The sequence below is a fragment of the Leptosomus discolor genome, chromosome 3 (genome assembly GCF_034619465.1).
Source record: "Leptosomus discolor isolate bLepDis1 chromosome 3, bLepDis1.hap2, whole genome shotgun sequence".
Taxonomy (NCBI): domain Eukaryota; kingdom Metazoa; phylum Chordata; class Aves; order Leptosomiformes; family Leptosomidae; genus Leptosomus; species Leptosomus discolor.
In genome coordinates this window covers 53,364,848-53,382,609 of record NC_141393.1, presented here as the reverse complement: position 1 = coordinate 53,382,609, position 17,762 = coordinate 53,364,848, and the positions used below count along the sequence as shown (strand labels likewise).

At 45.5% G+C, this 17,762-nt stretch overlaps 1 protein-coding gene across 1 annotated transcript; it reads left to right on the top strand.

Moving 5' to 3' along the window:
• Window positions 1-81: 81 nt before the first annotated feature.
• ATPAF1 (ATP synthase mitochondrial F1 complex assembly factor 1) lies at window positions 82-10,314 on the top strand. The gene is made up of 9 exons (XM_086462931.1): window positions 82-266; window positions 619-727; window positions 1,293-1,343; window positions 2,060-2,122; window positions 4,313-4,363; window positions 6,154-6,201; window positions 8,235-8,330; window positions 8,895-9,002; window positions 9,950-10,314. Exons 1-9 carry the CDS (start codon window positions 82-84, stop codon window positions 10,142-10,144), a joined length of 906 nt encoding a protein of 301 aa, XP_086319057.1. The 3' UTR covers window positions 10,145-10,314.
• Window positions 10,315-17,762: the final 7,448 nt, after the last annotated feature.

Genomic DNA, 17,762 nt, shown 5'->3' with positions numbered 1-17,762 from the left:
TCCGGCCCTTTCGTTGCGGGGGCGGAACGGCAGGGCGGGGCGGGCGGCGGGCGGAGCGCTGCGGCGGGCGGACCGGGCGCCATGGCGGGCCCGCTGCTGCAGGCTTGGGGGCTGGGGGCGGCCCTGCGGAGCCGTGCCGCTCTCCGCCCGCTGGGGCTGCTGGCCCCGCCGTGCCGGGGGGCGGCGGGGCCGGGTTCGGGAGAGGCGGCGCTGGAGGAGAACCCCTTCTACGGGAAGTACCGGCACAAGATCCAGGAGCTGCGGAGGTGCAGGGCGGGCTCTGAGGGGAAGGAAGGGGGGTGGGGGTGGGCGCCGCTTTTTTGGGAAGAGGGGCTGCTGGGGGAGCTGGGTTTTTTTTGGGAGGAGGGGGGTAATTTTCAGCTTTGTTCCCTTATGAGAAAAGTAATTCGTTTGGGCGGAATGCTGCGTTGAGCTTCACATGTAGTTGGCAGCGAGTCAATGAGGGAGTTGTCTCCCGACATGCTCGGCTTGATAAGAGAGATTTTTGCCAACAAGAAAGGAAATTTTTAAGAACATGAATGAATACAACAGTAAACATTTTAAAAGGCCAAATTATGTTAATCACCAGTACTGTTAATAGTCCCTTTTCTAATTCAGATCCAGTCCAGATGTGTTTGAATCCCGTATGGAAAAAAGAAATGAAGTGAAAAAGCAGCCACTGGGATATTCCAATCAAGGAGAATTTATCAGATGCATGGAGGAAAAGGCAAGGCCAATTTTCTTTGTAATTTACATGTATTAAAGCTACAATGTCATTTATATAGGATCAGCATAATGCTACAAATATACAGTGTTCCTGCTAGTGAGGAGCCCCTGAATTTCACTCTCTGGTGGCTAAAAGTGTTGTTCTGTATTCCAGTGTATTATTTTGCTATTTTTTAAACTGTAAATTCTGTGCTAGAGGCCTTGTTTAATTAGTTCCAGATAAGTTTGTCTAGATGGAGTGACATGATCTTGCATTTACCATTTTTTTAGTCAATGCAAGAAAACCAGTCGATAACACTGAATCCAAACTGAGTAATAGTTTGCTTCTAAGTAATCCTTTCTAACCTTGAAATGCATAATTCACATTAGGTTATTTATCTTTTTTTACTTCTCCTAATCAATTGTTTACTTTATTAAAAATGCACTGCAGCAGTCTTCAAGTGTCTTAAACTTGAGCTCCTACTCGGGAGATTTTTGTCAGTAGGCATGTTATGCGTGGCAGGGAAGGCAAATAAATGGTATTAAAACATCAGCTATAAACAATAAAGAAAAATATTTTCTTCTAGGCAGAAGGCTTGGGCACAAAGACATCAAAGGGAGGATTCACAAAGGATAAGGTAAGGGAAATGAACCTGTGTTAGGAGAGGACATGCTAGCAAACTGAGGATGTAGATTAACTTGTATTGCTACCATCAGCGCTTCAGCCAAGAGCTTCTTGAAACAAAACTAATGTTGCTTATGCTGCACTTGAATACAAGATCTTAATTTACTATTGGGATCGTGTTCAATCTTAAAACTCTTGGCACTCTGGCTTTTTATTATCCTGTCCTTTCTGATGCTATAGAAGTTCCTACTAGTTAGGGGATCTGTCCTGAATGCTCGTAGTAATAACTGGAAAGGGTTATACTGCCTTTACAGCGTGTAAAGGTTTTTCCAAAGAACAGCCAGCAGAGGGACAAGAGAATGGTTTTATTCTCATAGTTTGGAAAACTTTTCTCTGTAGATCTGCCAGCAGAGCATGTGACTGAAACAGCTGAAGGCAAAAGGCTGCAGCTTCTCTTGCAGCTTCAGTAGATACCTGTGCAACTGGAGCAAGTGTGTTCTGTGTCCTGACAGAATCTCTTCTATTCTGCCTCAGTGTGTGAATCCACACTGTGTTGCTACTTATGATTTACTACTTTCTTTGGCAATTAAGAGGACCAAGTCACACTGCAAATTGAATTAAGTTCCTCTAGCTTGATTTTGTTCTTTGTAATTGCATCCATTCATTCTGGATTCTCACTTGAATTGGAGAACTGTCATCATGCCAAATTCCTTATGCTCTCTCTTGCAGACGCTTGATTCAGTTCTTAATGTTGAGATGGTGAAAGAAAAATCAGCGGAGGACATAAAACAGGTGATGGTTTTAAATGGGATAAAGTTTGCTCAGCATCCGTGCTTAATAGTAATCTACATGTGAGGATGGAAATTTTACTTCAACTGAAAAATAAAACATGGCTACAGATGTGTATTTATAAAAAGCACATTCTTATGCATATCAATAGTAGAACATAAGTGTTCTCCATATAGGTAAATCCACCCAAGCTGTGTGGGAGTATTGATCTGCTTGAGGGTAGGGAAGCTCTACAGAGGGATCTAGATAGGCTGGATCGCTGGGTCAAGGTCAATTCCATGAGTTTTCGTAAGGCCAAGTGCTGGGTGCTGCACTTGGAAGGAGTGGCTGGAGAGCTGCCAGGCAGAGAGGGACCTGGGAGTGTTGATTGACAGCCGGCTGAACGTGAGCCAGCAGTGTGCTCATGTGGCCAAGAAGGCCAATGGCATCCTGGCCTGTGTCAGGAATAGTGTGGCCAGCAGGAGTAGGGAGGTGATGGTGCCCCTGTACTCGGCTTTGGTGAGGCCGCACCTCGAGTAGTGTGTCCAGTTTTGGGCCCTTCTCTACAAGAAGGACATTGAGGTGCTGGAGAGGGTACAGAGGGGGGCTACCAAGCTAGTAAAGGATTTGGGGCGTGTCTCCTATGAGGAACGGCTGAGGGATCTGGGGCTGTTTAGCCTGGAGAAGAGAAGGCTGAGGGGAGACCTTATCGCTCTCTACAGCTACCTGAAAGGAAGTTGTAGTGAGGCGGGGATCAGTCTGTTCTCCCTAGTAACAAGCGCTAGAACAAGGGGAAATGGCCTCAAGCTGCACCAGGGGAGGTTCAGGCTGGATATTAGGAAGAATTTCTTTACTGAAAGGGTTGTCAGGCATTAGAAGAGCCTGCCCAGGAAGGTGGTGGAGTCACCATCCCAGGAGGTGTTTAAGAGACGGGTAAATGTTGTACTTAGGGACGGGGTTTAGTGGTGTTGGTAGAGCTAGGACAAAGGTTGGACTCGATGATCTTAGAGGTCTCTTCCAACCAAAACTATTCTATGATTCTGTAATTGATAAATAATACATCTGGACTTGATCACTCAAAACCTTCTCTGCTGTAATTCTTATTGTTGCCTTTTAATGTGTAGCAAGCTCCTGTCAGGTTTGAAGCCAGGTAAAGGGAAATCCTAGCAGTAGCTCAGATGGATTATGCTACATTTATTGCAGGAATAAAAACAAAGCTTTTGCCAAGTTGTACCTTTGTTTGCATTATCTGTCATTCAGGAGCCTGTGTGTTCATACTAATGTTGGTCAGGGTAAGAAGGAGGTGGGTAGGTCTGTTTGTTTGAAGAACAGTGTGAATCAAGTTGTTTTCCCTAATATCTGCTTGGCTTTGCACTGTATTCCCTTTTATCTAGTTATAAGTCACTTCTGTGCACGTTTGTGATGCAGCTTGAGTTGGATCTGGTATGTTTTTACCTTATCAGACTATAGGCATGATCATTTTAAGGGGAGCGGCACATATGAAGGAGCCTTCTGGCATGACTTGGAGAGCAGAAACCTAGCTGCTTTCCTGATATCTTGAGAACATTATAGAAGTGGTTATGTGCTCTGCAGGGGATGGTATGCAACCAGTTAAAGCAGGGAGTAGATTTGATAACTCATGAGTTTCGTTCGAGTTCCATTGATTAAACATCTTACAATTCTCATTAGTTATATAGGACTGGGGAACAGCAACTGAAAAAGTCCTGAACTCTGGACTTTTACCTGTACTTGTCCATTTATTAAGGACTTTGAGCTTCTTGTAGGTATTGCCATCCTGCTGTGGTGAAGAAAAAGATTGTGAACACAGAGGAGCATTATGTAAAGTCTTGTCTTCTGTTGAAACGTTCTGTGTGTTCTTTATTAAAAAAACACCAAAAACTCAAACCCTCTAGAAGTATTAGCGTGGTTGTTGGTAAAAATGGAAAAAGCGCTTCTGATGGCTAGTAAATCTTGAGCCGCCTCTGAGCCCACTGCTTATTTCTGTTCTCTAGTTGAAATCTGTCGTTTGATACAAATATTCTGGAACCTTAGGAGAAGTGTATTGCATTAGCAGGAAAGTCAGGCTTGATTGAAAAATGACTTCTCAGAGTGCTTACAAAGGTTAGTTGACAAATTGAATTATTTTTAAAGCATTTATTGTTACTGCTAGATGCTTGATTTTTAACTGTATCTCATCTCCTTTGTTTCCTACAGATTTGGAACCAGTATTTTTCTGCAAAAGATACAGTTTATGCTGTTATTCCTGTAAGTAGTTCCCCTGTAGTTAATGTGCTTGAAAGGCCAGTGTGCAAAGCTTTCCTTTCTGACTGTGATTCTGCTGCTTTTAACAGCAATCATTGAAGGAAAATGAGGTTTCAAGAGCAAAATTTCTTTCCAGATAGAGTGACTTTATTGCCCCAGATAAAGGCTTTTGTTTCCAAAAATGTGTATCCCGTTTTTTCTCACATCAGTCTCTGTAAAGCTAGTACCTTTTTCTGCACACCTGGCTTGGATTTCCAGGCATTTTTAAATTACGAGTATCCAATAGTCTTCACAGGACCCTAGTATCTGTTAAGATAGCATTTGTACTTTCACATAATTTTTTCTCAGAGTGCTTGTTTCTCTCCCCCCTTCCCTGCAGCATGGACAGCTAACTCAAGTTTAATATGGCAGTACTAGAGTATTTGGCTAATAACTTGCACGTGGCTAATCACTTATGACTTTCATACATTTAAAATTATTGGCAGCACTGTCTTTCATTGAGGTTGTGCGGTGCTTCCTGTGATAAGATCATATTTCTTATTCCTGATAACTTTACCAGATGTTAATTGTTCCTAATCTGCATTAGGCTGAAGGAGGTTTTTTGCTTTTGGGATTTCTTTGCTTCAGAGTCTTTATGTGACTGTGATCTCTTAAATCTGTCTTTTCACAGCTGGGCATGAACTGTCTGTTCCTTGAGTTCTTGAAACCTCATTTAGATCTGGGGTCTGATTTGCAATTGTACTTGGCCCTTTGAGCTGCGACTGAGTTCAGTGGGAGGCTCTGTTTTAAAAGTATGAAGTGCTGTATGCTCTGAAAATGGCAACGCGGGATTTGAAGTCAAGTAGCTTTGTGCTTCAGTTTTCACAACACATGGATCTTGTGAAATATTTTGAATTGCACATTTACTGCAGCAGAGGGTCAAAGCCAGGGACTGCAATTAAGACAGTGTAGATCTTTCATTAGTGGGGCTGGCACCGTTCTTTGGTGCTCTGTTTTAGAGGAGCTTTGGACGCTTTTAAAGCTTTAATGCAAACCAGAGCCTAGGCATGTTAGGAAGTAGTTCATGGAGTCATTGAGGGGGGAAAAAAACCCCTGTCTTTTGCCAGAAGCTTTTTGTTGGCTGGAAGAAAGGCCTCGCATAATTCTCAGGTGCTCAAAAGCACACGTGGAGGAATTCCGTGTTGATGAATGGCATATGTTTTCTTTCCTGAACACCTTGGAGTAGGTATTAATATGTGGTGCTGAGAAGAGAAGAGCAGGCGAAAGATTTGGGCAAACGCAGAGAACACATGAATGAGATTGCCAGATTTCATCAGGGGTGACCAAATAGGTTTGTGGTTTTAATATAAACCTAAGTATGTTATTTGAGTAAATATCTAGGCTGCTTTTTAATACTGCAGAACAGATGACTATGATGTAAATCCACAATTTGGGGCCAGGGTTGTATCATCTTGCTCAACTGTTGACACCACGTGATGCAGTGGAGCTATTACTGAAAGAGGATGTAATGTAAGCCTGAGGCATGGGCCCCCCACCTGCAAGGAATAAAGCTTTGGGTCCAAGGAGTTTACTGCTGGATCTTAGAGACAGCATTGTTAAAACAGGATACCATTGACCTTTAGGTAACTAAGAACTAAATACAGTTTTCCATGCGCTCATTGTTAGCTGTTCCCACAGTGAGACCTTCTGTAGATAGAAATCATACCCTATAAAGGTTAAGGCAATGATTCTGAATAACTGTGCATCCACATTTGTGTTATGAAAATTTAATTTCTCTTTCTCCTTCCCCAAAGGCAGCGAAGTTTGATGTAATGTGGAAGAGAGCCCAGAAATGTCCATCGGTACGTATAGCAGAGACTTGCCATGCATGGTTGTAAGGCTGTAATGCCTTTCTCCTCTCTAAAGCCTAATTCATAAACTTTTGATCCCTCTGTATTCAGACTCATTGCATCAGCTCGATTAGTAAAATCCAGATGTTCAAATGCTTGTCTTAGTGTCCAAATAAAAGCAGTGTCTATTCATATGTATTGAACAGTTAGATTTAGCTATCAGATATCTAGATATAAGAGATGTAGTGCTCAGAAACCAGAGCACAGAATCTCCCAGGGAATGGATTTAGCTACACGCTTCTTATTTCCATTAATTGATGCCTTGTGGTTAAGTCTCTTCCGTGCAGTGCTGTGAAGGGCCAGGCTGTTTAGGCCAGATTCACTGATGTTCCCACGAATCTTTCCTTATTGCTAAAGCGTCTGTGCTTTAACCTGGAGGAACTGTTGTTAGCTGTAGCTATGTGTGTCCATGGCATTGTGTTGCATGTATTTGGAGAAGTGAGTTCTCTTGTCTTAAAGGTTGGTGTGAGTTGCTGCTCTTTATGTTTCTTTACTGGCAGTCAAGATAGGCAGAAGTATCTGAAAGGGAAAAAGACAAGAAATCAGTATTTTTGGGTTCTGTCCACCAAAAGAGCTGAACCTGTTGTCTGTTAGCCTGCTTTTCTTCACCATAAATGTGTGTAGCCACACTTCCTTCACCATGCTGGTGATCTGTGATAGGTAAATGTTGGTAAGCTAGTATGAGCCGTTTGCATGGAAGCCATACTGGGCAGGCACTATGCTGTGTCAGTAATGGATCTCTGTCTGTAAGGGAGTGTGAGGTGTCAAAAAGGACTGTATGGCATGCACTGCAGTTTTGGTGGTGTAAGTTCCGTTGCAGAGCATTGTAATTCAACAGCTGTGATGGGAAGGAAGTGGGGAATTGGGTGTAGTTGAATGGTTTGTTACAGATACAGAGTAAATACTCTGTGGGTTGTGTCTTAGGCGCGTGCCAGCACGGCAAAGCATAAAATACTGAAAATGCGTAATATGGTTGTTTCAGAAATTAGTAGATTCCCAGGATTTGGGTTCACTGTTTCTCACATGGATTGGTAGATATCTTGTAAGCTTCAATTAGAAGATTCCTGTGTAAATGAGCATGTTGTTGCCTTGAAGAAGTTAAACTACAAAAGAGCAGAACAGCTAACAAGCTAAAGGATATCTTTCTCCAGTTTCGTACCGTATGCTGCTGGATTAGTATTGTTTTCTGTTGAAAGTAATGGTTTTTTACAGTAGTTTGTGTGCTGAAGCATGGACTCTGTGCAAATTTCACTGTGCTGAGACAGAAGTGGAATGCTTCATTCCTGTATGAAAACAAAGTAGCTGCACTGAGAGGAGTGCTTTTGTAGCATGAAGTGAGAGACTACTGAATTGATGGATCGGTCCTGTGTATTTCACTTGCCGAGAGCAAGATCAAATATGTCTGGCTTCCTGAGCGACCTGGAGCTTGGAAAGTTATAGCTTTAAGTGCATTTCTGTACAATGCATTGGCATTTAGTCAGGTATCCTGCATCTTTTTCTTCTCCCATGTTCTTTCCTTTGGTGCGGGAAAATGAGCAAGTCCCTAGCCTATGGAGGAGAATAGACTGTAAATCTCTAGAGAGAAAATGCTTGCTGCCTGTTCTGGAACAGTTGGTGTAATTACAGGATTAAATACTCTGAATGCTCCTTATCCTATATTTGACCATTTCTGCTGTTAATTTTCTAGAAGTGAACAAAAAGGTCAGCGTCTGAATGTTCTCCACTGTCCTTTCCTTTCCCTGTCTCCTATAATACTGATAAAAATAGGTGCTCACATATTTGCTAATGAAATAATACTGATAAGGTAATGCTGGTTTATTGTATGCTTTGAAGTCTCGTTTCTGCTGTCCTGTTACTCCTGGTGGGGAAAATAAACCCTTTTTTCTGTTGTGATTCTAAAACATTTATGCTGGCAGTCAGTATGACATGAGCATCATTTTGTTCTATGAAAGGGAAGATGGGGTGTTTTTATCATTTCTCTGCAGTTTCTGTATGCTTTACCAAGAAAAGAAGGCTATGAGTTCTTTGTGGGGCAGTGGTCAGGAACAGAATTGCACTTCACTTCTCTAATAAACATTCAGGTGAGTGGTTGAAATAAGAAGACGAAAAATGACTTAGGATCCAGAAATATATGATATCAGAATACTACAATATATAATATTTGCTAAATAGTTTAATGAACAGATTGTCTAGGTTAACTTGAAAAGAATTATCAGGGGGAAACTGCCAATAATTATGGGTAAATTAGTAAATTAATGGGTATGAAGTGTCTCTGTCATCTAAAGGAGAATGAGGTAGAAGTCAAATAGTCTCAAAACAGAAGAAAGAGCCAAACTTTTTAAACTGTTTGTGCAAGCTGTTTAAAATACCAGTAGATGCTCTAAGATGAAATGCCTTTCTGGAAGTTGTGGGTTCTTTTAAATGCGAAATGGTCTTTAGTAAAGAAAAAAAACAACCTAATTTTGCAAATCCCTCGTTTTCTGTAAATACCAGGAATAATTAACTTTTAATTAGAACTGACCCTTAAGCCCTGAAAAGTACCTCCATAGCAGTTAATACTCTTAAGTTTTGTAATCAAGCTTCCAAATCTGTAGTAGTGCTGAAGTTCTTTATGGCACACTGACAGGATTCTTTATTTCTTTCAGACCCAAGGTGAAGCTGCTCCTAGTCAGTTGGTCCTGTACCATTATCCTGAGCTGCAGAAGGAAAAAGGGATAGTACTAATGACAGCTGAAAGGGACTCCAAGTTCTTGGTAAGAGAAATAGGCTCATTGGCTTCCTTCATTCTGTGCTGCAACTCCTCCTACAGTTTTGAATTAAAACTGAATTAAAGTGAAGCCTTTAAAAGACCCTTGCCCAAATAGTGGTCTTACTAGGTTTCTTTAATATAATCTACTTAGTACTAGGGGAGGCTAGAAGGCAATCATCAGTCTTTGTCTATCTGGTGACTTCGGCTCATGCATTCTTTTTTTTTTTTTTTTTTTTCCCTTTGGGGATTATAGTTTATTGTTGTAAACAAAAGAAAAAGACAAAACCAGAAATGCATCTGTTTTTCTTATTAATGAAAGCTGTTGCTACCTGCCAACAAGTTAAAACAGTGTTTCAAAGCTTAATACTACTTGTCAAATGAGGAGACCTCCAAAGCTTTGTGTTAGGTTTTTGCATGCCTTTGGTCTTTTCTCTATGTGTGGGTGTACTGTTTGCATCTGTAATAGTACAGTGCTAGGACTAATAGCACTAGGGATTATCCTGGTGGAACAAGAAAACTAAAGCATCCCACCTCTGACCTACTTATACCAGTTCTGAAATGACGTGCAGAGGAGTCATTGGTAATGCATTTGCCCTGTTGTATCTCAGAGTAAACAATCAATTTTTGCAAATAGGTCAACCGTAAGAAGGGAAAGACGAGACTTTGGTGCATCTCCAGTGCCTTAGAGTGGGCAGAGATCATGAAAGACATATTTGACCTCCGAGGTCTATGCTTATCAGGAGAGTAGTTTAAAGACACAGTGCTGAAGTGTGTAAGTAGGTCAGGAACAAGAGGGAGGTGGTTTGTTAAGAGATTTGCTGAACTAAGGTGACTTGAAATGGAGTCACTCAATGAGGACTGCAGCCTTTCAGCTGCTGAAGAGTCTTTTTTGATGGGAGACTCAAACACAGCAACACTCGATGTTAATACGTTCTTTGTTTTAACTCACAGGTGGTCCATGAAGCCCAGTGCTTGGCGAATCAGGTGCAGCTTTTCTATGCGACGGATCGTTCAGAGACCTATGAATTGGTGGAGACCTTCAACCACAGATCTAGTGAATTTAAATATATGTCAGTTATAGCAGAGCTTGAGCAAAGCGGACTTGGGCGAGAACTGAGACCTGGTCAGGTTTCTGACAAGTCGTAGAGCCTGACCTGCAGGTGAAGCAAGCCAGCAGTAGGCAGGGGGTCTCCTGGATAGAGTGGCCTGTCTCTTGTTTTACAAATTCGATTTGGCTACAGGAAGGATCTAGAGACATCCTAGGGTGATAGTCAAGGCTGTCTGGCACTGATGCAAGATGAGGACTTGGGCCATCTGAACAACTGTAACTAATAGCCATATTGGAGGCCTGTACTTCAGTGCAACTTCATCAGAAGGAGCCGGTTTCCTGTCTTGTAACTTACTGCTGCGTGCTGTATTTTTGAAAGCAAATCAGGTGACAGAAGGGGAGCTATATTGACATCAGAAGAGCGGTAACAACCAATGTTTCTTTTCAGTTAAATGCATTTTAAATGCCCTCCACCATTATAATTGCACAGTCCCGTGATTTTTAATCTGTGTGGAATTTATCCAGGCTTGTCCATCAAGAAGAAAGAATAGGACTGGTGGTCTAAACCAGACTCCTCTTTGTTACTTTGTGTGTGAGGTTCCTTTCACAGATGTGTACAGTGGCCTGTGTTTTTCTCAGGATTAAAAACTAGAGTGACTAGATTAATTTTGGGAATTTTGTGCTGCTTAATTGATATATTAACTTTATCTTTTTGCTGGGTTTCTGTCTTACAGAAGGAGTAGGATATTCCTAGAAGGAGTACTTCTTGAGGAGTAGGATATCTTGAATGCGGTTTTATTTTTTTGTATTTCTAAATAGTGTAGAGGAGTAATTTCCTGCTGATTTTTCTCAGTCTGGCATCTAGTCAGCCAACTCTACAAATGGTATTTGAAGGGACAGAGAAAATAGCTCTTGTTCCCATTTCAGGAAAGGCATACTATCCATGATAAAAGCAGGATGGACTGGCATAGTAACAGAGAGAGAGCCACCAACTGGCTTCTCCATTGTTAAGTGACAGTTCATGGAAAAAAAAGTATTGGTGTGAATATGCATAGCTGCTTTAACATGGCAGTGCTGGTAAGCTTCTGACTTTACAGACTGCAGCAGGTTTGGTTTTTTAAACCTGCCTTCAACAAAAGCTCCAAAGCAATCGTGCTTTAAGCTTCTCTTGTTTTCGTTTCCAGCAGAGGCAGCCAGTGCATCTGTGACAAGGGCATATGCAGCAGTGCGGTGTGCAGCCTGTGCATGGATTACCAGTATACCACCGCTGCACAGGTCAATAAGTGAACCAAGGACAGCCAGGAGCTTCCCAGCTGAAATATTTCCCAGATCCACACCAAATCCCTGGCACTTACTTGCCCTTGGCACTAATTATCCGTTATGTCCAGGCCACATTGTGTCTTCCCATCAGACTGCTGACGCTGGCAAGCGTTCCCTCCTTTGCCAAAGAAATGGAGGCACGAAGAGTGTGCATCTCTCTTCTCTGCCAGAGGAAGACCAGTTCTTTGGGCTAGTGCCAGATTTTCTGTACTGCCCTTAACCATGACCTGATATGGAGGCTTGATTAGTTATAAAGGGCTCTTACACAATCTGTTTGCTAGTGTAGTTGTCGGGCCCTGTTGCTGTAGTACTCACTGTCAGTCTGTACTTTCTCAGCCCATTCTTTGGACATGAACAGTGTTCAGCTAAACAGTAATGGTAGATAGTAAGGTGTTACTGTTGGGGTCTATTTTAGCAGCAACTTTTACATGTTGCATGTGAACTCCTGTCCGTTCAGGGAGTTGGGAGATGTTTTTAGAAGAGGCATGCCTTCTGTCGCTTTGCTGCAAGGAGATGGTCTCGCTCCCTGGTAACGTCTTTTTGTTTCTGATTGCGTTGGGTCAGTGAGTGTGTGCATAGCAGGGGAATAACAGAGGAGGTGTGGATAGGGCTGTTACAATCTGAACAGCAAATTACCTTTAATAAAGAGCCTTTCTACTTCTATTTTATAGCATTTGTGCTCTGTTATCATTTTCCCTTAGCTGAAATAAGGGCAGTTTTGATTAATTATTCACTTCCTCCTTTGAAGAAGTCAAAGTTGCTGAATTAATTTTTAATATAGCTATAATATAACATCCCTGGATGAGTATTGGGCACCAGGAGTAAAATTTAAGGCTTCCAAATCTGAGCCTCTTTCTGAGCTTAAAAGACCAAAGTCTCTAGAAAAGGCTGTAGCAGTCACTACCTGTAAGTTTGAGTGTTTTGATTTTTTTTTTTCAACCCATCCTGTGATTAATCCCAAGCTAAGAACTTCTCCAAGGGTTTAAGACAGGCAGAAATGGCCCAGGCAAAAAAAGCAAACATCCACATTGTATGCGTTGGAACAGTTGTAAATAAGACCCAAACTGAAAAGGCCAAGTTGATCATACAGCCTGCAGGCATTTTGCAAGGGACTGCACTTTCTGGCCCTGGCAGAAGTGGAATCGACTGACGGAGGGAGCAAGGGCTTCTTTCTGCAGGTGTATTTATGTGCCTTGCAGTGCATGCAGTAACGCGTTAACCCTTGTGCCAGGGTGAGACCACTTGGCACAGAAATGGCTGACTTGGTGTCAACGATCTGGTGCTGTATGGCGTCTCCCCGAGGAGCAGAGGAGTGAAGAGCTGGCTAGACTTGCATGTGCTTGTGTGTGCAATGGCAGGGAGATAGCTGAGGGCTTACAAAACTGAAAGTTGCACACCCTACTGGGAGATATTCCCAGATCTGCTGCTGGGGACAGGGCTTGCTGCAGCCCCAGAAAGTGTTACCACTGTGTTTTTTCCAGGACGTCAGACTGATGGACTGTGCCACTGAAATGCTGTTGTGAGTGGGGAAGCTTCAGATAGTATCCCTGTATGATCTGTATACAGATTATAAACTGTATTTCTATAGATTATAACGTCATGTAGGAATACAGATTATAAGAGCAGATGGCCCAGTAGTCTGAGATGCTGCATCATCAAACCAGAGCATCTTGGTCATGGAAAACCAAGTTGTTTCAACATTCAGTGGCCCACTTGTAGGGTGCAATTCTGACACTTTGTGAATAAGCTCCCTAATTTGTAAACGGATAAGTGGAAACTTTCAGTAGTTTTGGAAATATATATGCTAAAGTATGTGCTTGTTGCTACAGTTAGGACTTGAACAGTACACTCAGATCTGTGCTGACTGCTGCTGTGGTGGTGATAAGGCTGAAACTGGGACAAAGACCCATAATAAAAAGGTCCAAGAGAAACTCGAGGTGTGATCCAAGGTCCTACTGAATGCTTGCTGTAAAGGAGCATAACTCAGCTGAAGAATTGGCCCCACAAACCATCCTTGCTGCAGAAATAGGCCAACGGTGTTTTGTGGCTGTGTGGCTTTGGTGCCCAGGATGCACTTGTGCATGACCTGTGCTGCCGGCTGGCCATGGGGATGGGTGCCTGAAAGCCGCAGCGTGGTCACAGACCCCCAGGTCTATCTGCAGCTTTGTGCAAACTGGCAGCTGTGCTAGTTTCAAGCCACTAAAAACTCTTGTAGGGTTTGTAAGATTTGATGTGCTTAGGATGTGTGGTGAGCCTAAGGGCTGGTCAAAATAATGCTGTAGGTCTTGATGTGGGGAGAGAAGGTAACTGTGAGACTTCTGTGCTATGCAGCCGCTAGAGGGAAGGTTTGTCTCCTTATTCTGGGCTACCAGCACACACACAGCTTGCATGAGCCGGTCTGCTCAACTTTATGAGCTTGGTGTGAGTTTTGTGCTAAAAAACATTTAGATGCCGAGGCTGCTCTTACATGGTCGGTAACATGCTGAGCTGCACTGAGTTAGACCAACAGTTCCCTTAGCCCGGTGTCCTAGATCTGAGGTGAGCTGCCCTGGGGAGGGCAAACAGCCTGCAATAGTATTCCAGGTCCCTTCGCTGATTTCCAGCCATTTTGTGAGCCAGCATCTTCCTGAGCTGGATGTGTCTGTCTTCAGTAGCCCTCAAGCGGGCTGGATGTGTCTGTCTTCAGTAGCCCTTAAGCGGGCATGTTCACAGAAAAGCCTGAGTCTCCCTAGGCTGCAGCATCCTGGCTGAACCAGGTGCTGTAAGAGCCACCTCCTTCCCTCCATGCTGTCTGTGACCTGCTCCGGCTGGAGGAGAGCCCAGGGCTGGGGATGTGGCAGCAGTTCGTGCTAGGAGCAGTGGAACAAGTTTTGCAGCCAGAGGCTCTTCACTATCAGCATCTCAAACCTCTGGCTTGCCCACCCACCCCTGTCGCCCTGGGGAGATGTACCCCCACGTCAGCAGCAAACCCAGAGCCCGTCCTGCTCCCCAGGAGACACCCTGGCTTGTGAAAGGCAGCTTTCGCAGCAATCAAGGAAGTGCAGATTGAAGGATGATCTTACCCTCACCTAAAATGCTGACTCCAATGCTTTTTCATCTGTGCCTGTTTTTTTCTCTGTATCTTAGAAAATGGCAAGACTCCAGTGCCCTCTGATCTGTGGCTGATGAAGTTCTCACTCCCTATCTCTGAGCTTGTGCAGGACTCGATGGAGCAGAGAGGGGGAACTGGCTGTTCCTGATGCTGCATAGCTGAGGCAAACTTTTCTGGGCATGTCCTTTACCAGACGAGCAAATTCACTGCTCCCTTTGCTGCGTCTTGTGGTCTGCATAGGCACGCAGAGCCTTCAGACCCTGCCTGGGAACAAACATCTCCCTGGCCGGCAGGTTGCTGCGCCGACCGGGCGTACTCTGGGCACTGGAGAGCCCGGCCCAGTGCTGCAGCTGGTGGGGGGCTTGCAGGGGGCCACTGCAGCCACCCCCTCAACGCAGCTGTGTCCTGCCAAGCCGTGCGAAGCTGCATTGCAGTGTTGGGCCTCTTCCCATGACTGCCCATGAGGTCTGTTGGAGCCATCCAGCACTCGCAGGCTTGCTTCCTTCCCCTTGATAAATTCAGCCATGCACCTGCCTTCAGGAGCAGGGCCAACACCCCCTTGCTTCCTTCCTCCAGGGCAGACAATATCACATCCCTCCTGCCCCAAACCTGCCCCTCAGCCCTTTTCCTCTCTCTCAAGTGACTCCTGCCTTCCCTGCCTGCAGCTGGGACTCTGGGTGGCTCCAGGAACTGCGGGATCTCTGCTCTGCAAGCTTTTCAAAGCCTTGTGTGAGGGGGTAACTCCCTGACCAGGAGGTGCTGCTCATCTGTGTGGATTTCTGGGGCTGCAGCTGATGCAACTTCAGCCCTTGTGCTATTTTCCTGGCTCCAGACTGCTGAGGGTGGGAGGACCCTATCTCGCCTCTAAGTAGTTTGGCTCCCATCTTGCCTGGATGTAAATCCTGGCCATGAGTTACTTTCAGGATCTTTGCTATACAGCCAAGCCCCCTCAGCTTTGGATTTGTGCCCATTTTTTGCTGGGGTTTTAGCTGAAAGTTTCCTCCTGGCTTGGCATTAGCTGTCGGGAGTTACATCTGCTCTGCAGACCTCTGCTTCCCGCTCACGAGGTCCGAGGACATTTTGTGGTTTCCGGCATCCCTTGGGGAGAAGCGCAGACACTGGTGCCCGCTGGGTCACCCAGGTGGAGGACAGCAGCGTTGCTTGGCCCTTGCTGGGACTTGGGGCGGCTATGATGTGCGAGCAGGAACCATCCACAATTGGGGACACTCCCACAGATGCCAAAAAAAAAGACTTTGCGGAGCTGCTGTTGCTGCCTGAACCTGCCGGAGCCAGGCATAGGGCTGGTTTGTCAGTGGCCAGGAAGAGTCTGCTGGGCTGCTTGAGCCAGATCCTGATTTTAGGGATGTTACTTCAACCTGAGACTATCTGCAATGACTGCGAGAGATTTTGCTTGGGAGCAGGGCAAGGTTGATGTGAAAAGACTGCCTTCGTAAACCAGCTCGTGGGTCCTGGGGTGGGTGTACACACAGAGCCAAGTTTTTGGGGTTATGGCTGTTGTACTGAATCAGGTGATGATGGTGGTGGGAAGCAGCTGGACAGGTGAATTTGACAGCTCATGCTGCCCTCCTGCCCCACGAGCTGAGCGTGAAGGGCGCTTCGCCTCCAGGTTATATCTTTTCTGCAGAAACATGCTGCGGGTGTGGGACATCTGAACCATCTCATGTTGCCAAGCACGGGTGAATCCTGCATGTCTTCAGTGTGTCCTTCTCCTGTCACCTGGACCACAGCCTGCCTGCCCTTCAGCCACATGAGGACAGGCAGGAAAGCAAGCGGCTATTGGGGTGTGCAAGCCCCGGTTCCCTCTGTCTCCAGCTGAAAACAATCTGCTAGCGACTGCTGCCTGGTGCTATGGGTCCTTCAATGTCTTCTTTGCTCCTAATAAGATGCTGCTGCAGGTGACAGTTTCTATTGCACCCGCACAAAACCAGCTCTGTGCTGGGCCTTGCACCAGCACAGAGAGAGGGAGGAAAGGAGAGCAGATGCCTTACAGGGCCTGGGCTGAGCTCCCTGATGGCCATCTGCTCTGGGAGGCTGCTGGATAATCGAGGGCATTTGCCATTGCTGGACCCATAACTTTATTTTTAAAGACTGTCTCTGAACATTGTGCCTCAAGGGCAAACCTGGCCATCACCTGTAGCTGAGAAGCCCTGTTAATGGGGGAAGGAGTCCAGATCCTGCAGAGATGTGTCCTAGTGGGTGCACAGTCTGCATGGGGTCAGAAGGTAAATCCATGGCTGCAGCAGCAGGGGAAGCCAGGTGGGGTTCAGGGAGGTAAACTCTCATCCTAAACCCTCCCGCTTCATATAAATGTACCCAGCGGCCGGATCCTCCCCCTGTCTCAGGCTGCTGGGTTTGTGGTTTCCTTTCTCACACTCCTGCTGCTCCTTACCCCCACCTTGCCCTGCGCCCTGGTCCCCAGCTCGCCTCATCACCTGCAAATGCTTGGCTGAACCTGAGTTTAACACGCATTTAAGCAAAGCCTAGAAAAGTTTCCCTCACTAGAACTGTCCTGGTGCCAAACAATTTGCAGACCTTTCCAGCAACATTAGCATCTCATCTTGCCGCGGCTGAGCCTGGCTGCTCCCCCCGGGAAAGACACACCGCTGTGCCAGGAACGGGACTGTGAGCGCTGGGGCTGTGCTGCTGCCTCCCACCCTGCTGCAACACCTGTAAGCATCGCACGTGGGGTGCACCACCAGTTTTACATCTCCACCCAGGAGTCTGACCCTGAAGAAGAGTCCCGACCCACACCTAGGTGTCCCACGCTGGCTGGCTGCTCCTTGGCACTGAGCGTGGTGGTGCAGGCTTGCTTTCACCGAGTGGTACTTAAATATAACACACTTTGGAACTCACCACACCTTCGAGACCAACAGAAAGTAAGTCTGCTCTGCGTGATGAAAGTTTTTCTGTTTTTTTTTTTCTTTCCCTTCTCTCTGGCTTTTCTGTTTTGGATGGTGTCCGTCTTGGCGTGGCACTGAAAACTCCGGCTGATTTTTGTGTGCATGCAGAGGGAGGAAGGATGAAAGGAGAGGGACTGTGCAAAAGAAGCGGGGGGGGGGGAATACTGCAGGATTTTATCTGCTTTCCCCCAGCATGCTGCTGTCCCGTGAAAGCTTGGAGCCAGCCAGCGGCATGGGACCGCATGCCAAAAAGGACCTCAGCACCCAGGAATGGTGTGTAGGTGTGGGTGCCCGCCCGTGAGCGTGGGTGCCCACCGCAGTGGCTGGCGGGGTCCGGCAGGCCGGCTTCCCAGCGGGTTTTCCAGGGCCAGCTGGAGCTGCCGG